The sequence below is a fragment of the Polyodon spathula genome, chromosome 15 (assembly GCF_017654505.1).
Source record: "Polyodon spathula isolate WHYD16114869_AA chromosome 15, ASM1765450v1, whole genome shotgun sequence".
NCBI classification, from domain to species: Eukaryota; Metazoa; Chordata; class Actinopteri; order Acipenseriformes; family Polyodontidae; genus Polyodon; species Polyodon spathula.
The window spans coordinates 6636418-6662577 of record NC_054548.1 but is presented as its reverse complement, the minus strand read 5'-3'; the positions used below and the strand labels follow the sequence as shown (position 1 = coordinate 6662577).

At 37.4% G+C, this 26160-nt stretch overlaps 1 protein-coding gene across 8 annotated transcripts in view; it reads left to right on the top strand.

Moving 5' to 3' along the window:
• Positions 1–16282, top strand: part of LOC121327549 (probable ribonuclease ZC3H12C) — a 44968-nt gene extending 28686 nt beyond the window's left edge. For all 8 annotated transcript variants that reach the window (XM_041271623.1, XM_041271628.1, XM_041271626.1 and 5 more), the window contains 4 exons: positions 4918–5057; positions 6091–6325; positions 12551–12657; positions 13110–16282. In XM_041271623.1, the coding sequence (XP_041127557.1) occupies positions 4918–5057; positions 6091–6325; positions 12551–12657; positions 13110–14497 (1870 nt within the window). In that variant the 3' untranslated portion in view covers positions 14498–16282. The remainder of the gene's footprint in view (positions 1–4917; positions 5058–6090; positions 6326–12550; positions 12658–13109) is intronic.
• The last annotated feature ends 9878 nt before the right edge of the window (positions 16283–26160 follow it).

The following is a 26160-nucleotide window of genomic DNA, read 5'->3' as shown; positions in this document are numbered from 1 at the left end:
ATCACTCCCCATACCTTTCAGTGTGTTAGGAAGTGTGCAATCCTCCTTGATGTTCAAAATTAATTCTCAGTGTAGGATTTACACTTCATAAAGAAAGAGGAAGTAAGAAATCCTATATATATTTAAATATCAGTTAAATATATTTAATCTTTGAAGTAAAACAAAAAAAAAATTAACCTAGCAGTTTGTACAGCTATCGGCAAAAGTTTTTCGTCGCCCTATAGAATTCACTAATTTTGCTTCATAAAGTCGAATGAAACCTGTCTAATAATGTTATGTTAACATATCGAATTTCATACCGCTTGGCAGTTTTCCCTATTTTGTTGTTTATTTTATTACATGATATTAAATAAAAGATCTGAACTTTTTGCAATAGCTGTATTGTAAATGTCATTATATAATTTGTCAATTAAATCTGGACTATGTAAGCAATGAGTTCAGAGGTTGATATATCCAATAATATTGCTCCTCCTTCAGGTCCTGAGATGACCCTATGGTCATTGATCTTTTACAGTGTCCATGTTAGTCTTACTGTAAATGTCTCCCAAAGTTCTGGATGACCCAAGAGTAAAGCACATTCCTGGGTGATGTGAAATTAAATTACCAGATTGATGAAAAGTTAATTAAAAGTTGGCCAAAACTTTCAGAAACTAAAGATCAAAATAATGGTGTGATTCAGTTTTTAAATATCGTCAAACGATTCTGAAGAGGTGACAAGGTTTTCTCATTTGATTGTACGTGTAGCAGACCTCTGACATGTTCCTTTCAACTGAGTGTTGAAACTGAGTGCTGCTGCTTGTTACTTATCCTGTGTGCTTGGAGTTAAGAGCTACAGTCTGAAAGTAGTGGTCTGGGAGTTAAGTGTTTATCCATCTGATTTAATTGCAATCCTGTTTTAAACTGTATTGCTTGCAGTACCTTCACCTTCCTTGTTTCCCTTGGTGTCCATCTGCTTACTTTCACACCTATCAGTGAGGAATTTGTCAGGGCTGTATATGGTTTGTTTGTCTCTGAATGTGCAGCTTTCCAGTCTAATAACCGATTCACAAATCTCTGGGGTCCCTGTGTCACTCCTGTGAATTTTGCCCATTGCTAGTGTAAGCAGACACTGAGATGCAATAGTCTTCTGGCTGTCGATTCATTTTGATCTGGTTTGAATTTGAGCTCCAGTAAGAAAACATACTTTTCTTAATGTATTGTATTACAGAAACACTAAATATACCATAGCTTTTATTGTAATCATTTTACCAAGGCTGTTGCTATAATTAGAATAGTTCCAAACACTTATATTTTATTTTATTTTTTTTTTAAGTCACAAGAAAAATATTAAATTGCAACTTCAGTAAAGAAATGTAGCCTTATTCTTAGAGAACACTCAATTACAAACACCTTAAAATGTAATTCTGCAAGTTAAATAAATAAATTGGAATAATATAGAGTGACGTAGTATAAATTAGGCCATATGTGTTGGACTGTGATCCATTACTTAATGTGGTTTACTCATTGAATTAAGTGAGAGATTATCCAAAACACAATTTAAACTCACTGAGACTGTGCCCTAGTTGGGCAACAGATATGACTGATAACCACATTTTCTCTCAAGGCAATGAGTAAAATCCTCCATAAAATATCAAGCTGACCGTTTTTGTCACTGTTTCCTGTGCTTCTCCTTTCATCATCATTTCCTTTTTGCTGAAATCCCCCAAAACATTCAGATATGCTAGATTTTTTAACTTCCTGCATGTCTAGGTTTGCAAATAATGAAACAATTATCCTTTTATGCAGAGTATGTACTGTTCCAAAAATCAAAATTCTGAATAACAGTTGACAAGGTTGTGTTTTTTTTAGTTTTCAGAAGTGATTTCAGACACCTTGTTTTGTCAGTTTTTCTAACACAGTATGGTGTTTCCACGTCACACCTGTGTACAGTATTTTGTAGACAGCAGTCAGTTTTTGTTAAAGCGATCACACACAAATTATCAGAGTCCTGTAGTTAAAAAGTAAAAATGTCAGTCTTTTTGACTGTGTGATATTCGCTTGTTAATTTAAAATGTAACATGATTTGGAAGTTAATCATAAAGTGTATGTATTGCAGATCATAACAATTAATTGTAGTACATACTGTATGTAGAACTAAAATGTAAAAACGAAAGAACATGGCTGTAGAAGAAAAGCTGAAAGCTACTGAGTGAGTGAAAAGTGGATGTTGCGTGTTATTTGAAAGTTGGCGAGTCAACTGTAAGAGGATGGATAAAAGAGAAGCTCAGAGCACTCCTTCATAAAGTTGACAGTAAAGAAAGCTCACTAAGAAAACAAACACGACATTGATGAAGCATTATACACCTGGCTTTAGAACAACATGCACAGGGGACACCTCTTTCAGTCCCAATCCTGCAAGCAAAAGCACAAGACTTGGCAAATGACTAAAGGGACCAGAGTTTGAATTTAAGGCTATCCGGGGTTGGTTTTGGTGCCGGCAAAAGACATGGCAACTTTGAAGGGACTCTAAAAGGGGAGCAACAATCTACAGATGAGCAAGCGGCTGTTCATTTTCCAGCATAACTTAAGGAGATCATACAAGCTGGTGTATATGAAGAACAACAGATCTATAACACAGATGAAGGTGATGTTTATTGGAAATCGCTGCCCTGATCTGCAAAAAGAAAGCTTACAAGCAACAGAAGGATCGGTGCACAGTGCTGTTTACAGCTATTAAAAGTGGGAAGCACAAACTGCCACCTGTACTCACCGGAAAGAGTAAAAAGACATTTCACCATGTGAATATGCATAATCTGCCTGTTGTCTACAAAGCAAGAATGCCTGGATGATCAGCCACATATATTCAAGTCATGGTTTTTGTATTCATTTGTGCCTCAAACCCATTTGTTTTTGCAGTGTAAGGCAAATTCTTCTGTTAGATAATTGCCCTGCACATCCTCATGCAAACTAACTTCTTATGAATGATGGCAAAATGAAGGTTATGTACTTACTGAAAAACACAACCAGACAGGTTAATTAAACTACATATCGCATTGACTTCAGTTTTATTACAGAGCATTTCGCCATTTTTATAACTGGTTTTGACTTCAACTTATTTGTCACACTTTTTTTAAGAAAATGGCACATGTTGAATATTGATACTTGTTCTGTTCCCTTGGCTTCACAAATTCAGTCTGGTTTTTCAGTTTTAAACTTGCTTTTCAGTTTTACCAAAAAACTATTGGATGTCAAAAACAGCTGAAAGTTCATTAAAAAAAAACAAAAAACAAAAAAACCCTATCATAATGTATTTGCATACCTAGCTATAAATCTTTTAAAGATTGCTAATGATTCATGTATATTGCCCAAAAAAGCCTTCTGAGGCTTTTCCATGTACAATAGCTAAAACCTGCCAAAGCAAAGTGAGTGTAATGGCATGCACTTGTGGTAGAGTACACGAGTCGAAACGTTTGCCTGCCTGACTTTGTTTCTTATAGTTTTATCTTATCTTAGGCCTCTTTGAAGTAATGAATGGGATCTAGGATGGCAAAGTCCCTCGGCAGTTTTGGTTGAACAGTGAACTTTTACTTTAAACTATAGACCTCAGGGCGGGGGTAGGAGTGGGGTTGGGGGTGATTGCTATGCAGTAGGCGTGATCCTGGAATAATTTAACGTTCGAGTGACACATAAACAGAAACGCACTCATCTGAAGCCATGGACGTGACAGACTGGAGTGATCAGAGACAGTGCTTGCTAATATTTTTTTAATTGCTTAGCTTTGTCTTGGTAATAAGAGGCACAAAAAGTACGCTTGTCTGATATGACATGAAAACGGAGAACCAACAAAATACTACATTTCAGTTAATATGATATGCATTTGTTTCATACTGTACTGCCCTCTTATGTTTACTTGAAAGATGCCCTGCATACTTCAATAACAATGGCAAACTTGATACAAATAAATGATTAATTACAAAATAATACACCCATCTATGATTTCTGGTGTTTTACCTCTGATACTGTTAGCGAGTATCATCCACTGTAGGGCTACTCGCACTAATACCCACACTCACACAGTTCTTCCAGGTTTAGAACAAACAGAAAGAAACAGCTGATTGGTCATTTTCTGTAGTGAAATATTGTTTATTTCTTAAATGAAAACTGCTGTGCAGTGTTAAATATTTCATTTTTGATATATGTGTGTGTGTGTGTGTTATCTGAGGAGGTTAAACTACCGGTAATATAAACCCTACTTTGATGCTTAGACGTGCAGGAACCGTGTGTTTGCAATATTAAGCAAAATATAAGCTTCATTTTATTTGCAAAAAATACATTTTTGTAGTTCAGTTATTATTTGTAACAGTATTTAAAACCGTTTTCTAAAGGGGACAAACAGTGAATTTTAACTAGCTGCAAGATATAATAATGCGCTGGGTATGTTTGTTAGTGGCCAAATAAAGGCCCATGTTAACTGTAAAATGAAAAAGAATTTCAATAATTTGTAAACTCAGGAAACTGTACTGCACGGCTAAACTTTTCATCCCACGTATAATGAGATCAGGAGATATGGCATCTGAGGTCATGCCCTTTAGTTCAGGGGCTCTGTACACGCATACTGGTTCAGAGCCCACTTGGCGTGCTGCTCTATTGTAAACGGGTGGCACAAATAAGAAGAATCTTTGAATCCAATCAACTCAAGTCAGGTTGGAGTTTTAAGTGTTAACGCACTATGTTAGCCCATTTTAATCTGAGAGATCCAGCTCTCTGTTATCACCGTTTAATTTAGTCCCTTTTGGTGATTCTGATTTCTGGATTCCGCTGTGCTTTAATCACACTATTGCATTCTCCATGTCAATAAGCTTTACAAATAAGCTGTCCTTGAAATCCATTCAAATTCTAGTGCAGGTTTTCTAAGATGTTCTATTATTGATGTTTCAGCCATGGCAACAAGGAAGTGTTTTCCTGTCACGGAATTAAACTGGCAGTGGACTGGTTTTTGGACCGTGGCCATAAAGACATTACAGTGTTTGTCCCTGCCTGGAGAAAAGAACAGTCGAGACCAGATGCCCTTATAACAGGTACTCTTTCATTAACTGTTCATGTCCATAGTAGACGGCCTTAACATATGTTCACCATGTACAACTATCTGTAAGAATATGATGTGGACACCACATGAAAAAGAAGAAAGGCCCAATTTTGACAAATGCTGAAAAACGGAAGGCAATGTGATGTATAAACTCAAGAGCATCTCAAGAGTGTCCTGAACAGAGCAGAGGCTGGCAACTGGCGAGAGTGGGAGACAGAAAGGATTAGCAAATCAAGAGAAACTAACTTCCCCTTTTAATGTGGAATACTTATTACTGCAGATGTGTGTTCTGTCATTTTTTTGATAATAATAAAATAAGCATGGATGGCTTATATTGGGTACAGTGCAGAAACTTCATCTACAATATGGAACATAGTAAACCCTAACCCTTAAATCAGGCATGAATTGGATAAAATGAGTCAGTTTAGAATTGTTTCACACAGGTATGGAGTATGAGCTTTATATCATTTTAAAAAAACAGTTTTTGTTTGATTGAATGAAAGCTATCATTTGCAAAACAGCACTAAGTTTATCAAGCCGGGTTGTCACACAGTCTCTTGTATGTATGTATGTATGTATGTACGTAGAGTACAAGGCTACTAGCCTGCAGATACGGGGAGGGAATATATAAAAAGTTGTAATGCAGATTTGCCTGTGAAAATGTAGGATAAAACACCAGGTTATTTTGTCATTTTTTGTGTCAGTGCAGTTATATTTGAATGTCAGATTTTTTCGGAATGTCGGCATATACTCTTTAAAATCACTCAGGTGAAAATGATAATGAGGCCACTCCCCAATTTTACCTGACACCTTGCGATAGCGTAGGTGTAAACATCTGGGCAAAACATGGTACCAAAATCCCTCCACAGGGCCAAGTTTGATTGCCCTCGTTGGCACCTGATTATGGGGCGCTAACGACCTATGGATTGCGTTACTGCCTTACCCTGTGATCAGGGTTGGGTCCTAAGCAATCATGTTTAGATGTATAAAATGTACTTTTCTTTCTTGTTTTTTTTTTTAAATAGACCAAGAAATCTTGCGGAAACTGGAAAGGGAGAAGATACTGGTGTTCACCCCTTCACGACGTGTGCAGGGGCGCAGGGTGGTCTGTTACGATGACCGGTTCATAGTCAAGCTCGCCTATGAGTCGGACGGCATCATTGTATCCAATGACAACTACAGGGATCTGGCCAATGAGAAGCCTGAATGGAAGAAATTTATTGATGAACGATTGCTCATGTATTCCTTTGTCAATGACAAGTGAGTTTCCATCTTTTCAATGTATATATATATTTTTAAATGGGTAGAAAAAGGAAATAATGTAATAACATCAAATTTCGTCTGACAGGATGATCTTGAATTAACCTGAAGCGTCATATGTGCATGGTCACTGTATTTGCAGGATGAAAAGTGAATACAGATGCACGTTGTGATTTCCTGAGTTTACAAATTATTATGGGTGTTAGTGTCAGTACCAAAGGTATACCGTGATATCAAAATGTTGCATTTCCAGTGTCTTCACTCTGGGGAGCCACTTTACTACCGTGGAGACAATACTGCCGTGATTCATTTCATGGTTTGACAAAGAGAAGCATTAATAAATGGCCCAGTCTAAGGAGTGAAATAGCCAATACTAAAATTAAATAAATAAAAAAGTAAAATGCAACAAGTTTGATTTGGGATTATTTCGGGTTTTTGGCCAGTGAAGATGGCCGCGCCATCGACAACGGAAAGCCAAAATGCCGAAGATGTTTGAAAGAAATTCTAGAACAAGGAGGCAATAGGTCAAATTTGTTCAGACTGATCAACATTCAGACCTGTTTACAGAAGTAAAAACTGTAGTTATGCAACATTATTCAATATTGGTCTTTATTTAAATAACTATACTAACTAAAGGATTATTACCAGTGATGTTAGTGTTTTTTTTTTTTTGTTAATAAATATAATGCTTGTTAGATGACACAACTCACATATATTGTAGCGTTTGCGGGTTCAGGGAATAACATGGCATTTCGGGAAGCAAACGGCATTTTTGCCCAGACTTTATTCAACAGGCTTAAACAACAACAGAGCAAACAGCAAGGCTTGGCTTCAGCACTCTATCAGGCTTACACAGTGGTACACTGCAGGCCTTCTCACACAGCAACCACACACAGACTCGGGCTTACACAGCGGCACACTGCAGTCCTTCTCACACAGCAATCACACACAGACTCGGGCTTACACAACGGCACACTGCAGCCCTTCTCACACAGCAACCACACACAGACTCGGGCTGCCATAGCGGCACACTGCAGCCCTTCTCACACAGCAACCACACACAGACTCACTGTCCCCATTTTTATTCCTCCCCAGGTGGGAAAGCACGACCTGCTCAAACACACACAACACACAATTACCACACATACAGACACACACACAGAGCCAACACAGCGCAAGGTAATAGTCCCCCCAGTACAACAACACCACCACCACAACAGTTCCTATGTACAACCACTAACCCCTGGCATGTTACAAATGTTTTGTTTGTTTACCGTTCTAACCTATATAAAAAACTACCTGTTGGTTTAAAGTTTTGTGGCATTTTTAAGGAAATATTTCTCTAACAAAAAAAAAAACCCTTATCATATTTAAATGAAGCTATTGTGACTGAGTTGAAGTTGAAATAATTTGTATTTGAAGTGATTAGTGGTTATTTTTTAAGGCAACAAGTTTCCTCTTTTTTTTTAAGTTACCTCTTTAGGATTTGCAGTGCATGTTTAGTTCTGAAACTATTTTGTGCATGCAAGCTTTGTACTAATGCAGGAACTTATAGATTATTATCTTCCTACAAGTATAAAACTGTTACCATCACAGAAATCTGAGCTTAGTTTATCATCTGTACTTTTTAAAACAGAAGTCAGCAGCTAGAACACCTAAAACTGCATCTTCCACATAAAAGCAGGGAACCCTCCCAGCTTCATTTGACAGACAGCAGAAGTATGATTCCAGGTCAAAGGAAGCACACATCTTACAAAGAGCAGTGGCTGAGTTGGTCTGCATGGATCACGTGCCTGAAAAGAATGGATTCAGAAACCTACTGGCCAAACTCAACTGCAAGTATGAGCTTCCAAGACTTTATAATGAAACAAAGGAAGGAAGCAGTAAGTGCACAGTTATTGGGAATACCTTTTTACTCATGCACTACTGACCTCTGGACAAGCAGAGTCATAGATGCCTATATGTCAAGTGTCCAGTTCATTTGAGAGAGCTGGGTAATGCAAACCTGGTGCATATGTTGTGCTGAGATGACCACAGATCATACTGCAGATGATCTGAAGGAAGCTCTTAACATTTTAGATGACTGGAACTTGGATACCACTAAAATGTCTGCAATAGTTACTGACCGCACCACACGCAATCATAAAACTTTTGGCTCTAACTCTTAGATTCCATGCTTTTGACATAATTTAGATCTGGCAAGCAACAAAGCAATTCACATTGATCAAGTGTCAGCAACTTTTATCCAGAGTGCGCAAAACAGTCGGCATTCACAAGGTCTTCCAAGATCACTAGGCAGTTGGTGAAAAAACAAATAGTCCTAGGTCTACCACTGAAAAAACACATACATGACGAGCCTACACACTGGAATTCAATTTATGATATGGTGCAGCATTTCTTGGAACCGCAGCAAGCTGTCTGTAGTGTTCTTGTAGGTGACAAAAAGAAGTGACATCTTATGCCCAAGGATGCATTCGTTACTATTGTGGAAACCATGGCCCACTAAGTGACTTCAGTGATGCAAGTGGTGAGAAACATTCCACTGTTTCTTCTATTCATCCTTTAACATGAAAGGTTTTCTCACATCGAACAGCTCTTGATACAGACATTGAAATTAAGGAAAAAACAACGAATGATTTATAACAGGTATGAGGAAAGGGAGGACTTGCAAAACATTCTCAATGCAACGTATCTTGACCCACTTTTTACGGATACTTTTGTGTCAAATCAAGAAGAGATCAAGTCAAGGAAGAGCTTTTGCAGCAGGTTGAAAATCACACGAGTGACTCAAATCAACCTATGGAGACAGAATACAGATGATCTAGAGAATAAGAGAAAAAAAACCTTGACTTGCAAGGGCTGCTTTTCACCATCAAGTTGCAGAAAAAAGGTGAGGTAACTGCATTAGCAGGCACACCTACTACACTCTCAACAGGAGGAGGCCTGAAAAGCGAGCTTACTCTATGGCCGAATGGAAGACATGGATGCTGAAGAAGATCCTCTAGCTTGGTGGAAGAAAAATTCAGGAAGTTTACCCTTGCTTTCTGAGTTTGCCAGAAAATACCTGTGCATTGCAGCTTTGAGTTGTGATTCCGAACGTGTGTTTAGCACATCAGGAATCATCTGCAGTAGCAGACACAGAGTGTCACTGCCACTAGTGAAACAACTTGAGACCATGTCAAAGAAAAATCGATGAGATCGAAATGTTTTGCTTAAACTGTTTCCAGTTTTAATGAAACACTGATTTTTTTTTTTTTTTTCCATACTGGAGCCTAGTTGATAAATATTGGTACATTATTTACTTATGTATTCTTGAATGCGTGCTGACAATAATTTGAGAAAGTGTTACTAATAACAGGAACTCCTGTTTTTTTATTACTGTTCTGCTTAACATGTTACTTTTCTGGTGGTGTCATGATATTAGAATTGGTATCGGTATCGCCTTGGCATTGCCTGTTATGTTCAAATGCTTAAAAAAAACTTTTTTTTTATTTTTATAACATGCTTATATATTGCTTAAGATTGTCTGTATAACCTTCTCATATACCTAATATATATCAAAAGGACAACAGTTTTAATGAAAGAAATAATCAGTATTTTATTAAAGAATTAAATGAAGATAATGTGCATTTGCCTGTAAACAATCAGCAGTTTTTCTGTTTGCTACAAACTTGCAAGAGTACTATGTTGTTTGTTTTTCTTCCAAAGCACATTTTGTGTGTTTTTATTTATTTATTTATTTTTTATTCAATTCATCCAAATCTAAACGGTAACTGTTTATTTGTGAAAATAAATGAAACACTGTTCAGGAAATGGTAGAAGAGATTTGTTAAATTTTGTAATTAAGATTTATTTTTATCTTAAAGTTTATAATGTGTTGTTATTGAAGTATGCAGGACACATTTCAGGTAAACATTGGGGATAATACAGTATAAAACTAATACATATCATAGCATATATGAACTAAACTGTATTATGTTGTTGGTTCTGTTTTCATGTCATATAATCAGACAAGTGTACTAGTAGCCTCTTATTAGCAGTTACTAAGATACATGTCCAGGATCCTGTGAAAGATTGAAACTGCCCAGAATGGGGGATTAAAACATATTCTGATCATCCTGGCCTGTAATGTCTGCGGCGTTTGCTGAGTGTGTTTGTGTCCTGTTCCCAAGGAGATGGTTGAGTGACAGCGACACTGGGGGTGTTGCTCACAACATGCCTCTGCATGAGCTGACATGGGGACCGAGGCGTTCACAGTTGAGAAAAAAGACCAAAGCCATCAGAAAGCCACCCTATGGAGAAGGCCACTTTTGGGACAGTTGCTTTACTGAAAAACAACAAAAGATTAGCCAATCAGCCAATCTTTATTTTATATAGTGCCTTTCATAGTGGACCGCCATCACAAAGTCCTTCACAAGATACAGTAAAAAACAATGCATAATACATTAAGCACAGTAAAAAAAAAAAAAAAAAAAAAAAAAAAAAAAAAAAAAAAACAATACATATAAAGTACAGTGAAAAACAATGGATAATACATTAAATACAAGGCTAGGATGTGAAAATTGTACAACAGTGGATGCATATGCCGTACAGAATCATGAGTATAAGATAGTTAAAAAAAAAAAAAGTTAGAAGTAGCAAAGACACAACAGCTAATAACAGATATGAGGCTTAAAGAGCATGGAAAACAAGAGAGAACAGGTGGGTCTTTAGAGCTGATTTAAAGCGAGCGACGGTGGGAGCGTCACGCAGGAAAGCTGGGAGAGAGTCAGCCATGAAGTTAAACCAGCGTTCTCCGTGTGGTGCACTTTTGCTTAGGGATAACAAGCAGGCCAGAGTCGGAGGACCTCAGCTTGCGGGCAGGGACATGGTGGGTCAGCAGATTGAAGAGGTACTCGGGACTAGTGTGATGAAGGGCATTGTAGGGGTGGGGGGTGTTCTAGTTTTGTACATCCAGTAAGGATCCTGGCTGTGCAGTCTAACTGCAGTCGTTTGATGGCGCGTGCCGGAAGATCACCATAGAGAGTTGCAGTAGTCGAGTCCTGAGGAAAGACAAATGCATGGCAAAGTATCCCTGCATCCAGGAGGGAAAGGTAGGGACGGAGATGTTTGGAGATGTTTTGAAGGTGGTAGAAGGAAGAATTGACAACGGAGGAGTTGTAGGCATCAAAGGAGAGGTTGCTGTCAAGAAGTACACCAAGGCTTCGTACTGTGGGGGAAGGCAGCAGCAGAGAGTTTCCGAGGTTCAGGTTAGCTATATTGAGATTCTTAAGTTGAGTTCAGATTTGCTAGTGTTGAGCTGAAGAAAATTAGTAGACATCCAGGCCTCAATGTCTTGAATGCAAGCCGGGTGTCGGACCATGGCAGAGGGGCTTCCAGGGTCGAGTTTTAAGTAGAGCTGGGTGTCATCAGCATAGAAGTGAAACATGAGGCTGTGTTGGCGGATCAGGTGACCCAAGGGAAGCATGTAGATGTTGGAGAAGAGACCCAAGAACAGATCCTTGAGGGACTCAAGTGACTGGGTTTGCGAACCACTGCATCCAGCATAGAAAACAGACTGCATGCATCCAGATAGGTAAGAGGACAACCAGGAGAGACAGGTTCCAGAGAGCCCAGCATACTTTTGAAGGCAGTCAAAAAGAATGCTATGATCTATGGTGTCAAAAGCAACTGTTAGGTCAAGGAGGACAAGCACAGCGGGAGCAGCAGCATCAGCATTAAGCAGGAGGTCATTTATAATCTGGAGCAGAGCAGCGTCAGTACTGTGGTGCGGCTGGAAGCAGGCTGCAGAGATTCAAGCATATTGTTATCCTAAACGTTTATGAGATATGAGACAGAAAGATCAACAATTTGCATGTATGAGTTTTTTCATTGTTTTTTTTCCCCTGTGCATTCATGTTGGAGGTGCCATGAAAATGTAATGTTTGAAAAGATAAAACACAATTGCATCTTGTGATGCTTTATAGGGGAACTTTTTAAAAGGCACTGATGGAGATTGTTACAGAACTGTCTGATAAATATTTAAGAACTTGCCTTACATTTTTTTTATATAACCTGTCTGCCATGAAATTTCACACCACCTTGATCTTCCTTCCTTTTAAACTTGCTCATTTTTAAAGTAAGGGAATTTAACATAAGCATCAATGTGATTACCCTTGAATAGGATAGTGGCCATGCTGTTGTCTGGTTAAAACAATAATGCAGGTTCCTTTTTTTGCTCTTCAGATTCATGCCACCTGATGATCCACTGGGTCGCCACGGCCCAAGCTTGGATAACTTCCTGAGAAAAAGACCCATCATACCAGAACACAAAAAACAACCCTGCCCATATGGTAAGTCTGTGTCTGCCTTCCAGTTCACATGAGAAAACAGATGCCTTCTTTATTTCTTTTTTTAATTTGATTTGCTTGTTTATTTAGTGGATGGAGGGGGTACAGTTGCCTGTCACCCTGGCATACACGAGATCCACTGTTCTCAGCACAACCTAAACCAAATGAATCACTGCAGTTGGTCTCAGCTGTTATCTTGTTTTGTGATAGTTGCACACAAACACATACACACAAAAAAAGGAGCAATGATGCATGTAAAGCATTATTTTGCCCAAACTTGTACAGTACTATACTGTACCTTATACTCCCACAATTCAAGGAGCCTGGATTTTAGCAGCATGAGATAATGAATAAACCTATTGGAGGATTGGATACACAAGGCTAAAGGAATTCTCTTTGATATGTTTCTTAAATTGAATAGATGTTTTAATTACCTTTTATTTTGTATGTAACAGGTAAAAAGTGCACTTATGGGCATAAGTGTAAATTTTATCACCCAGAGAGAGGTACTCAGCCCCAGCGCTCTGTAGCGGATGAGCTTCGTGCCATAGCTAAAAACACAGCGGTCAAAGGAATGAATGAAGGTGGGCTGGTCAAGAGTCACAGCATGCCATCAAGCTCCAATTCTGACAGCTGCTCTGACATCAAGCGCACAGCACCAAAGAGACAGTCAGACCCCAGTATCAGGACTCCAGCATACCACGAGCTGGAAGAGAAGCTGATCTCCAAAATCAAAGCTGAGACACGCTCTGTTCCCTCGCCGGTTATCAAAAGCAGTTCCCCTCTTCCTCATTCTCAGAAACCTCAGCCCTCTGCCCCAACAAGCAGCGCCCTTCACCCCTCTCAAAGAGCACCTATGATTGTGACCAAAAACCACGGGACACCCATGGCATACAACGAGCTGTACCCCAAATGCAACTCTCCAGTTGACATGAACTATTACTCCATGATTAATGCATACTCCAACCTAACCCTCTCGGGGACCAGGAGCCCAGATAGGCGTTTTTCTGTCGATACAGATTACCGGATCAGCTCCGTTGCCTCGGACTGCAGCAGTGAAGGCAGCATGAGCTGTAGCAGCAGTGACTCTTACATTGGATACAACGAACGCTCTTACATAAACTCACCAGACCCGCTGCTAGAGGAGAACCTCAGGTGTCACCATCACCCCCCTCCTCCTCTTCCTCACCACAATCACCTTCATTCACAGCATTTTGGCCACAACTATCATGATGCCTTAGCCCGGGTTCAAAGTTTTGGGCATGAGGAGCCCAAATCTCATCACAAGCCATCCATTCCCTACCTCCCTCCTCACCTGCAGCACCCGGTGGTGGGGGCCCGATCTAGTTGCCCAACCGACTACCCTGGACCGCAGAATCACCAGCACTCCCAGACCAGGGCCTTGGTTTCAACTCGTATTGACAGCCATTCTGACTCGCGACTTTACCACAACTCCCCTCGGCGGCAAAGGAAGCCCTATCCTGGCCAGGAGCACTCTGGGAGTTGGGACAGCCTGAATTACGGGATGGATGCTTATGGCTACCACCAAGGCTACTCTTTACCCAGTAAACCCACGCAGCCTTGTTACGAGCAGTTCGCATTCCAAAGCTTGCCTGAGAACCGGGATCAGTCCTGGAGGATGCCCTGGGGACGCAGCATGCCCCAGCAGGACCCCCCAAATCCTTCAAGGTATCAGGATATCCGGGAGAAGGTCTTTCTGAACCTTTGCAATATCTTCCCACCCGACGTGGTGCAGATGGTAATGAACAGGAGTCCTCACATGACGGATGCTCAGCAGCTGGCTGCTGCCATTCTTGCGGAAAAGTCCCAACAAGGTTACTGAATGGGGAACGTGATCCTCGTTTTATATCTTCAGCACCAGTGTTGAGTGAGGTCTGCTACAGTAGCATTTTGTATTATTATTTTTAACTCTGTAATGTGGTTATGTTACAAGCAGCAACATACTTTGAAACCTGCATCAATAGAAAGGGGTCCATCCCAAAATAAGTATCAGAAATACCACACGTTTCTGTTGAATATAAAATGCAGTAGTTTGGATTTTTTAAATCTAAATTTAAATCAAACAGCTCAATAAATTGCTTACTACCTACACTAACATGGCCATGCAATATTTGAAGCACAATTGTATTCTGAAATGTACAGAAAAAATAATAATTTCACCCAGCAATGGACTCCTTCCTTAATTAGCCATATTATACAGGCTTCACTTTATAAAAACTTAGAGGGTTTTATTGTACTTTTCTGGTGTCTGTAAAACAAATGAAATGCATTTATTTTTTCTTTTTTTTTAACACAAAGAAATTTGCAAAAATGTAACTTGGTTTGTTGTTGAGGTATTGTTCTTTTTATGGCACTTTTCATTCTTGTTTGTTATATTGTATAAGAAGTGTTTTGAAAACTGTTGGCAGTCGGGTCTAAGGAAACTCAATCTGCTTGTTTCAGGGTAAAGGCAAGAAGATTAAATAAGAGAGCGGTATTATTCATTGTGTTTTAGTCTGGGTGTTTCAGGGCTACTTTTAAAGAGATGCTGCATTGATACAGCTCCTTATTCCATGAGCCCTAAAGTCATTCTAGTCAGCAGAGTTTTATCAGGCTGATTGCCAGCTTTTGGTAACTGCAATAATATACTGTACTACTTATTTATTTTGAAGGTTTTAATAAGACCTATTTCTGTTATTGTATTCCTATCATGTGCTCAGTATCCCAGCTAAAGTGAGAACACATTCCTAAGTTTTCCCAACAGGTAGTGTTTCCTTTACGTGATTGTGTGCTTATTCTGTATTTATGTTTTGTGGTATAACAGTGTTGTGCACGTTATGAGATTGTATCTTTTAACTTGAGCAGACACCATTGCAATCATAAAAGGATGCTTCACGAGGATATGCAAAGTAGCTCTTGATAATGCACTGTAGTGTACAATTAATGCTATTTTATTTACTGAAATTAATAACTTATTTTTTATTTAATGTTTCCTGTAAGTTAATGCAAGTTTGTTATAAAGTTAGTTGCAGAGCTGTTTTGTTAGTAGGAGGTCTGAATCTTTCCACAAATTTAGTAAAGGAACAGCCTAAATGTTTGTGTACCTTAGTTTTAGTAAGGGATGTTTCTGGCATGTTGTTAATGGGTTTTTGCTAGCTGCTATTGCAGCTGATTCTTTTCTGTAGCAAGGCTGACTTGCACATTATTTTTGCTAGATCAGCGATAACCAAAATTATTGTCTGCAGGTCAGTGTCTACAAAGCACTATACAGGATTTTAATCACTCTAGCGCTTCATTGTTTGGGATATTACACTTTATCCATCTTTTAAAGGGACATTCCCACTTCAAAGGAGGGGTAGGAACTAAACTAATGATTGCTTGACTACCACATTTAGCTTCTTTTCAATTCTTGTTCATGTTTAATTAGTTCTTCAGTTAACACTGTAAAATATATTTTATAAAAACAGCTAATCTCTTGGCATGCTGGTTTAGTTTGTTGACTCTCCATCCGAGGTGGGTCTTTGCCAGCTCCGTTTCTGGAGATGACGAGGTTCATCCAGGATATGCAGCACCAAGTATGTCTGGGTTACACTGGGGCAGACATCCATTAAAAGCATATTCTACTCCACTGTGGAGCACTTTTGTGATTATCTAAATCCACTGCAAGTTGTTGTGTGTTTTTTTTTAAATTTGGAAATGTCCCACACACACCTGAAAAGGTGGAAAATGTCCCTTGTGAAAGTAATATTATTCACCGAGCTCACTGTTCAGTGTCCTGTAGCAGCTATCCGCACAACCCTTGATAGCCAGAAAACACCTTTCCTTGTTGATACAAATTGTATCTTTTAAATTAACAACAGATTTTTTTATATATGTGTATTTATATAAATATATATGTACAGTAGTTTTAGACACACATTTAACTCTTAAATATATTTTGGTCAACATTTTATCGTTTATTTTCAGTTAAGTGGTCCGAGGTTTCAGTTATACAACAATAAGGGGGGGGGGGAGTGTATATAGTACATTAGTCAGAAATGTTGGGACTGGACTGTCATATCATGTAGCACTTGTACAATACACCCACTGTGCAGAGAGGTGCTGTAGCTACAGTATCGCGCACTATTTTGACTGCTGAGTATATTCTTGAAATTCAAAACTACATTTTAGAATGTCTGTATTGCTTTGGTTGGTTTTTGGGCAACCTGACATGCATGAAACCTCAAAGAAATATAAAATGCTGCCTGAAGTAAGGTCCGAGCACCTTTTGACTAAGATAACCTTCTTTCTACTTATGTGGCACTGTGTGTCAACACACGTAGGCTTTGGGAATACAGTAAATGCTTCTACATGGCATTGTGCTTTTTGACACATCCAATAATCTGAACCATGTTCAGCAAACTAGAATTCCGTTTTTTTATGATTTATTTTATTATGATTAAACAGGTTTTGGACATATTCCGGTTGCAGCATGACTTTACAATAAGGTTTACTTGGAGCTCAGATTTTCTATTTAGTAATTAACTGCTCCCTTGAGGTTGTTTTGTTGTTGTTAATTAGTTCTTTTGTGTTAAGTTTATGGAACATAGTAAGAGTACATTGAATTGAAGTACCATACACGTTTTCAATTATGTAGTTTGTGTGAGTCTCAGTTTAAATTACGAGAAGTGTTGAGTGAAATGACAATTTGTAAAGATTTGTTTGGCTTTTAATGAGTGTGCAAAAATAGCTTTAGAAATCTACAGATCTGCAATCCCTTCCACACTGTGTTCAATCATCTTTCTTTCCACAATTACTGATTTTGTTACCAGGGGAATAGACTAGAGTCCAGGGGGAAACAATCTAAGCCATATATTACCATATTTAATACAAATATAACTTATTAAATCTGTAAACAAACATTTACACAAAATCTATTTTCCAATGTCATCATCAGTTTATAATACAAAAATATTTGTAAAAGAAAAAAAAAAATCAACATTGTTTTTATAATGTTTTTTGGAAAATGTGTTTTTATCCATTAAAATCTAGCCTGGTCTGCTATCTGTTTTTATGCACCATGCCACAGCCCATCAGTGAAGGTACATCCCCAGTACTGTATTTCTCATACAATGGTGGCATTCAGCTTGTACCAATTTAACATGTGGAGGTTTATGAATTCCCAAGCGAGTGGCTTAGATGGAGAAACACACACACACACACACACACAGCTACGCATGGACGTTTTAGGGTGAATCTGGATGGTTAGAACCAAAACAGAAACAAAAGAAAAACTGTGTGTGTTCATATATAAAAAGCTTTAAATTACTATTAAATTATTATTAAAAACAGCTTTGTTTTTAAGATAAAATAATAATAATAATAATAATAATTTTAGGTCTGCATATTCCTACTTGTGCAGGTGCTAGAAGTATTTACTGAACTAAGCCATGCCAGTTGAAAACAGGTTTATTTTAGCCTAGACATGTATATTTTATACAAAACATTTACACATATTGCTAGATTGTATACAGCTTTACTTTTCAGAAATTATGGATAGATACATTAATTATTGTATTTTCCTATCCAAAAGGAATGCTGCATTTATTATTGTTGACACAGTATTTTTGTTTTGTGAAATGTAATTGATTTCTTATCTGAGAGTGCAGATTATTTGGGATAGTAGCCTACTTCATGAAAACAGTCAACTTAATAGTTACAAAGACTATTTCTATTTTTAAACTGTCCTCATCTGAGAATGTAAAGATCTCAGCTTCATTAGGACTTCAGTTCCTGATAATTCATTTACATACATTAAGTGACAAACTATTGTTACGTTTGGCTTTTCATATGTGCTGCTATTTAGGCACATTTGACAACACGTAAACACACTGCTTTGCCAAGATGTAGTCTCCCACTGTAGGTAAATGTACATACGTTCATGAAAGAGCTTGTTGAAATAGCAGTGCTTCCTTTAAAATGTCAGTATAGCACATTGAGCACAAAACTCCTATCTCAATTTTGTAGCAGGAGCATTCTTGAAAACAAGCTTTCCTTTTTGATAAAGAAGGCTGCATTATTAAATAACATTTTAAAATCAGACCAATAATATTTTTGTTTAAAATAGAATTTCACTGTGGGACACTGCAGCTTTAAAACTATGTTGTAGACACATTGTGCAACAGCATTGTTAATACAGTGTGTTTTAAAGAAAAATGTTTGTCATAAATGGAAATTAATACGTTCTTTGTTATGTGGCCTTTAAAGTTATTTTGATATATGATACAAACTAAAAGGTCTTATTTATTTTTGTAATTGGAGTCTTTCTTATACTGGGAGAGAGATCTAAAAATACAAAACTAAATTATGTACAAACTTATGCAAGACTAACAGATACAAAAGGATGAAAATCATTATTTTTTATAAACAAATTCAAAATGAATTTAGATCAAAACATTTTATATTTATGATCCATTATGGATTTTTTTTTTTTAAATGTCAATGTAGAGACATTCATATTTGATAAAGCAATCCACTACAGTAGCACTGTTGTACAATTTTTACAGTCTGAATCCACAGTCTTGTACGTGTTAAACAAAATAACTCCATTGCTCTTCATAACCTTACTTGCTCATCTGAAATCCTACTACTGCCCAAATGGAATAAAGTTAGAGAATGATACACCACCACCTCAACAAAAAATACACAACATGCCACGTGTAGGAGTGATGCACAAAGTGCAGTATTACATGCACCTAGCGTGCTATTGAGCTGTTTCTACTCATTATGTATCATATACATAATGAATAGGGTCATGAGTCATATTAACCACTAGTAAAAATATGGGTGTAATTGTATCAGCTTGCAATTATATACCGAGCATCAAAATAAACCTATCACTATTAACACATTTATTTTTGAAAAAAAAAAAGGTATATAAATGATGGACTATGACAAAATGTTTTTGGTTTCTTTTTAATCACTCATTATTGACCATGACACGCTTGAGTGACTATGACTGAAGCATATACACTTAATCACCTAATTAGTGAGACAGTTGATTGGACACTGGATATGGAGTGATTTCAGCTGTTGAATTGCAAGCTTGAATAAAAGCAATAAAGAATCACAGAAAAAGAAAAAAAACAATATGCCATGTCTGTGAAGAGAGCAGTGCCTTCATGCAGTCGGCATGTTGGAGGCTGGACGTCTTGGGTGCTCACAGCCAGCAATTTCAAACCTGACGAGACGGTATAACCAGATACACTGTCACGAACTGGGAGACCAAGAGTATCAACACCTGCCCAAGATCAACAGATCATTTTGCAGCATCTTCATGATGTACTTGTTAATCAGCACCATAAAAAGTCACTGCACCTGCTCTAAAAAAAATTTTGTCATTTTTTTTATCACATCTAGTGAATTTTGTCCAACTATAAGTGATATGTTTCTTCTGATGCTCAAATATAAGTGATACGTTTCTTTTGATGCTCAATATAATTTTTAAATGCTCTTTGCTAGTATTGCAGTGATTTTCCTGTTTGGCACTTTTATAACTACTAAGGAAAGCAACTTATGTGAGAAATACTGTGTTTCTATATTCACCTGAATAATGGCCTAATAAGATTGAGTAGCGTTACATGGAAGTCATTTTGCATCTGTGCACTGTGTAAAATTCATTGCATATGAGGTTTTACACTGTATATTATTCTATACCCAAGGCCACTTTTCTTGCCACAGACTTAATAAATTTAGGTAAAACAAATAAAATAATTTAAATTATTCTTACCTGGAGTGTGTATGCCATCAGATATGTATGCCTCACTTGATGGGGTTTGCGAAAAATGGCAATTTTTGATTTTAAAACATTTCAGGCGTCTTTTACATGATACAAAGCCTATTTGGAGTAGATATTTCCTCAAATCAGAGACTACCTTCTTGGTACTTATTTAGTGATGCTAACAGGGCAGACATCTCTCCTCCTTGGGGGGGGGGGGGGGGGTTGTGTTTTTTTGCTATGCATCTTTTAAAAAGATTTGTATTGAAACCTATACAGTACAATTACTGTGCATAGCATTCGTGTCAATTGAGCAATACAAATTTCAAGATTAGAATCAAATCTGTTTTACTGGTGGGTGGGCATCAAAGTAGCAATGACTAGAAGCCAAATAGTGTCACCACTTACAGCTGCAAAACTGCCACTTCTAAACAGCCATTAGTAACAATTATAACAAATTAATCATTCATTCCTTAAATCATTTAAATGTAAGAAGTTAGTCTCTTGCTTCCTTCCATGCCCAGTCCTATAGGTAATGTCAGGCTCAGACACCAAGCCTCACTAGAAGGGTGCATCACAGAATGTGGTCTGCAAAAGGTAATGGGGAGATCTTTTTTGCCCTCAAAATGAAAGTAAAAACATTTTCAGCCTCTGAAGAGCTATTAATTGTAGACATGTTTGCACTGCTCTTGTACTTAACTCAGATGAGTCATACTTGTAAGATTGTAATTCACTGTATGTAAATTTTGGAAGGAAATTGGCTGGGAAATTCCAGTTACCCACACAGCTCCGGTTTACCAAATGAACACATCCTGTCTATTTCCAGAAATGTTTTTCGCCCCCCCCTTTTTTTTTCTTTTTGAAGACGAAATCAAGCAAGTAGTTTCTTGTTTTATAAACCCTAATCCTCTTTGCTTTTACTTCTTTACTACATGTGTATTTTTAAAATACTGTTTGATAGACCTTTTAGTTACGCTTTTGACAAAGAAAAGTATCTTAAAAGTATCTTAAGATTTAGTGTGTTTAAATCATAATATTTACAAAAGCAACATGTGAATTGTGCGCTCACAGGTAAAGACCTATGCATTCTTAAATGGTGTAATTATCTACTAATGTAGTATGGCTGTTGCAATTAAAATAAAAGATATGATATGATATGTATTTGTAGTTTTTTTGTGTGTGAAAAACAATTTCCGGTGAGTTTGAACATGTCTGTGCTTTCAAAATAAATGTTACTTGATTTGCATTGTGTTTATTAAATGCTGATTAGGACTATATTATACTTCGTTCCATGCTTTTTTGTTGTTGTGTTAGTGACATCATAAAAAGAACAGGCCAGATTGATGAGGGTTAAACCATACTCATCACCCACAATACGGGGCGGTGTAAGTGTTATGTGGTAGACAAAACATTCCTGTATGGGCTATTAAGGGAAATGACTTGCATTGCATTATTTAAGACTAACCCTCTCTACATGTTGCTTCAGAGGAACTCCATCATTTATCAAGTTAAACCCACAATGAAACAGCATTTAGATTAGAAGTTGTGCTCCTGAAAGCTAAACAAAAAGACCAGTAACACATCTCTTCAACTAACGGTATTACTCATCACAGACCCATGCACAATGTGAATCCCACAATACCATTTCATAGTATTATACTTAACTACCCAGTTAATTAACCAAATACATAGAAATAATGGGCTATCACAAGAAATAACATTTTTGGGTGCAATGGCACTTGACCAAGCTGCTACCATATCACTAAACATATTGAGCTAAGGTTTAGTGGGTCAGAAACAACCCAGATTGACAAAATACATCTGTTACAGTGTGAACAGCCAAGCAGTTTCCAAATGAAAAAAAAATGGGTACAGCAGGTACTGTAGTATAGGTATAACACTAAATGTGTAATATGGTCCCTGTTCGTTTTTAGGAATATCACACAATTAACAATTGGAATAGCATCCTTCCAAACTTCTCACATCAGGGCAGTGTGACCTTCTAACCTCACACTAATTGCTCAACCCTTTCTCAGACAAATGTTTTTTGGCCTTATGGTGGCTGTGTTCAAGAAAGCCACTCCTCGAATGAAAATGACATGTAAAACATTGTGACAATTGGGAAGGCCTAATCAAGTGCTGGATCAGTAGTGTTGCTGGGGTTTTCTTACCTACAAAACAAAAGCAGGATAATGAAGTGAGTAGATGGTCTGGAATATGGTATTTAACAGGCTGGTGTGAAGAGAGTACAATAGTGTGAGAAAGAGGGCCAGCTAGGGAGAAAGAGGTGTGAAAGTGTTCTTACGTGGCTTAAAAGGTGTGGCACCTGACCATGAGCTTGATGATGGTGGATAATAAACTGTTAGGGCTGATGTGTGATGGATGGATACTGTATTAGTAATTTGCAGTCTTGGATACAGAAGCACTTACCAATTGAGTTTTATTACGAACTCTCAGTCACTGTCGGATTTGCTGTCTTGCCTCTTGTGACTGAACCCGTCTTGCAACTGGGAGAAGCTACTTTAATATTACACAACACGTCAGATTCCCTTTACCTTACAAATTGATATTCAAGGGTCAACACATTACACCAAGAATAAAGTTTTCAACCATTCTTTAAACATTCCTAAAACCTGAATAATACTGCGCCTACTTTATTTGAAAACATTAGCCATGTTCCAGGTGGAATTGTGCTTTTGTTTTAAATATTCAAGAAAAAGTTGGCAGTTGATTAAGGAACATTCTCATCTGTTCAATTGATCTCAGGCTTATCACGTAAAAGCAGGTCTTCAATAACCCCTTCATAGCTCCATATGAACAAGAAGATACTGTACATAGCTCATCAATTCCCAGTGCACCTGGGCAATGTCCCTCCTTCCTATCATTGATTTGTTCTGAATACTTTAAACCCACCCCAACTAGTACTGAGTGACAGCACATTCCTACATTTCTTGGAGACTCTGCTTGCTAGATTTAAAACGAGATTACAATTAGGAATGGAGACTTGTTCGTGGGATTTAAAGCTGTATTTGGTGAATCCATAAGGATTTTGTTGTGGAAGACAGCAAAGGGAAGAAAGTACAACTTAAGGGCACAAGTACTGTTGACTTACTACTATACATATTTTGACAGGAAAAACAACTCAAGCATTGTGGAAAGTAACTCCAAACAATTTCACATAGTATACAAAAAAATCAAAAGCCGTGGGGGGGTGGGGAACGATTTACATAAAACTCAAAAATAGCTCAAAATATACACTGAAAATGAATTATAAAAACCGAACAGAAGCCCTAATTACACCGTGTAACAATTTTTATTTATTTATTTATTTTTTTTTTTTGTTCCTGGGTAGTAAGTGTTATTTCCTAATTGCTTATGCCTCAAAAGTATAGAAAATGGCTATTATTCCCCACAAACTTTGCTTTTGTGACCAGGACAGTGATATTTCAAAATATCACTATTTCCAATGGGAAAACGGGCAAATGTGTGTCTTTTCGTTCACATAAAGTCAGAAAAAAAACAACATATGAATCCAAATTAACATGTATTTATATTAAAGTAATACAAAAATGACTACAAAAGATTTAGAAGTGAGTAGTTTTTCAAAATTTATGATTATACTGTATTTACTACTCAAGTGCTAAATCGAGGTCTGGGAAACCAGTGTTTGAAGTTACTGACAAACTACTTGCATAGCAACACTCAAAACAGCTCTCAATGTGGTTAGCTATTTCTCTGTCCATGAAAATATAAATGCATGACTGTTAGATCAGAAAAAGATTGCAGCTGAAAACAATATTATTAGGGACCACATTTATTCAAATTAAAATTCTGATTAGATATTTTATGCAATTGTAAGTACGTCCACCTAGTGGACAGTTAATCTCAGTCACTTATTTATTTTTTTAAATTGATATTAGGTGATAATAGCTGACAGAGTCCAATGCTGTGTAATGCACAAGCGAGCAGAATTCAGAATAACCTAAGCACCTAACAGCAGCATTCATGTAACACACCTGCTTTGTCAGGTTTTGGGGCCATTTGGGAGAAAACATTTCTGTATGCATTGCAGATCCTTGAAACCATTTGTTTAAAGAAAGAAAGTTCAAACCCTCTTAATAAAAGTACATTAATTACAATGGGGTTTCCATGAGTTAATGTTGAGCAAAAAATGCAAAATACAAAATCAGGGAAACCCCAAAAGTTGAATACCAGTGCAACTTAAACCACGCCATACACTTTGATAGTTAAAATAAGTAAATACTCTCCAAACACCATTCTAGTATATCCAAACAGGGCTACTGAAAAATGAAGAATACAAACAGCATGATTCACACATGCACCTCCAAACATACACTTCACAGCAGGAACACAAAGGTCACTGGGCATTCAAAAGTGGACATTGTATCCACTTATGCAGAATACAAATTACACACAGTGCCTAAATGTGTCCTTCCTTCTGGAACCCCATTATATTTATGTAATGCATGGATATCTTTATTGTTAACCAATGCATGCTGTTCAGAATAGTTACATTTGATTGTACAACACAATTAATGGAGTTAACAGGCAGTCCAACAAAACAAAATATAGGAGAACAATTTTGTAAGCAAATAAACATTCACACAATCAATATAAATAGATTAAATCAATTCTTTATTTATTCTATATAATATATAGATACATGAACAGCAAACATGATAAAGGAGTTTGTATTTCTCACACTGATACAGACACTATGTATCAATGTTAGCGCACATTTCAGGAAAATAGAAAATGTACTTGGAAGCACAGTATTTCACTTGCTATGGCAAAACAAAAAGTAGTGTTTTGAAGCATGTGCACAACATTCGCACACTGGGATTTTTCAGTTTGTAGTTAACCAGTCAATCCAATTATCTATTATTGCAATTACAAAAAAAAAAATGTTAATCAAAATGCTTCTGTAACACTTTCTTTGGAGAGAAAAAGCAGCTCAAGGACAATTAGCAGCAAGTAACTTGACCTACTGTACTGTGCATGAAAAAGCTTTACAAGAAATGGCAAAATTCAATATTAAAATCGATAAATGAAGAATTATGAATTGCATAATACCAAATGGAAGTAAACTGAACTGGCATCAGAGGGGAAGCCGGGGCTTCAGATGAAATAACTGCGTGTGAAATTAAATGCTTAACACACAATGGCTGAGAGACGCCTTGATTCCAACTAACCTGAAAGTTAGATTTAGATCTAAACAAACACAGATGTACAGAAACACACCCTGAACTGTTACCGACTAAAGCAGATTAGCATTCCAAACTTGAAACAAGTCCAAATAAAATCTTCTGAAAGGAAATGGAAATAATCATTCAGAACTGTGGTTGATCGACCTGCCTCATGCCAGCATTGATTAAACCTGGTGTTTTCCTTTCATAAATGTGGCTTTGCACTTATACTTGCATCAAAATAAGGCTATTGTATTTTCAATACAAATACATCTTGAACAAAGTCTTCAGTATCCGAGGGGCTGGTACCTTTAATCGTGGGGCTCATTTGAAGTTTAGAGAATGTTCTAAAAAGTAAAGTGTGTGGGAACATGCACACCAAGAACAAGCAGGCCCAATAAAAAGCCTCTCAATTCGCAACTTCACAGATGTGCAAACTACGAAAAACTAAAACAGTGAAATTTTAAGAAGTTAAAAACTCCATGCAAAATGTGTCTACTAACAGATTTACAATATTACATGTTCTGAAGGGCAATGGTGGGA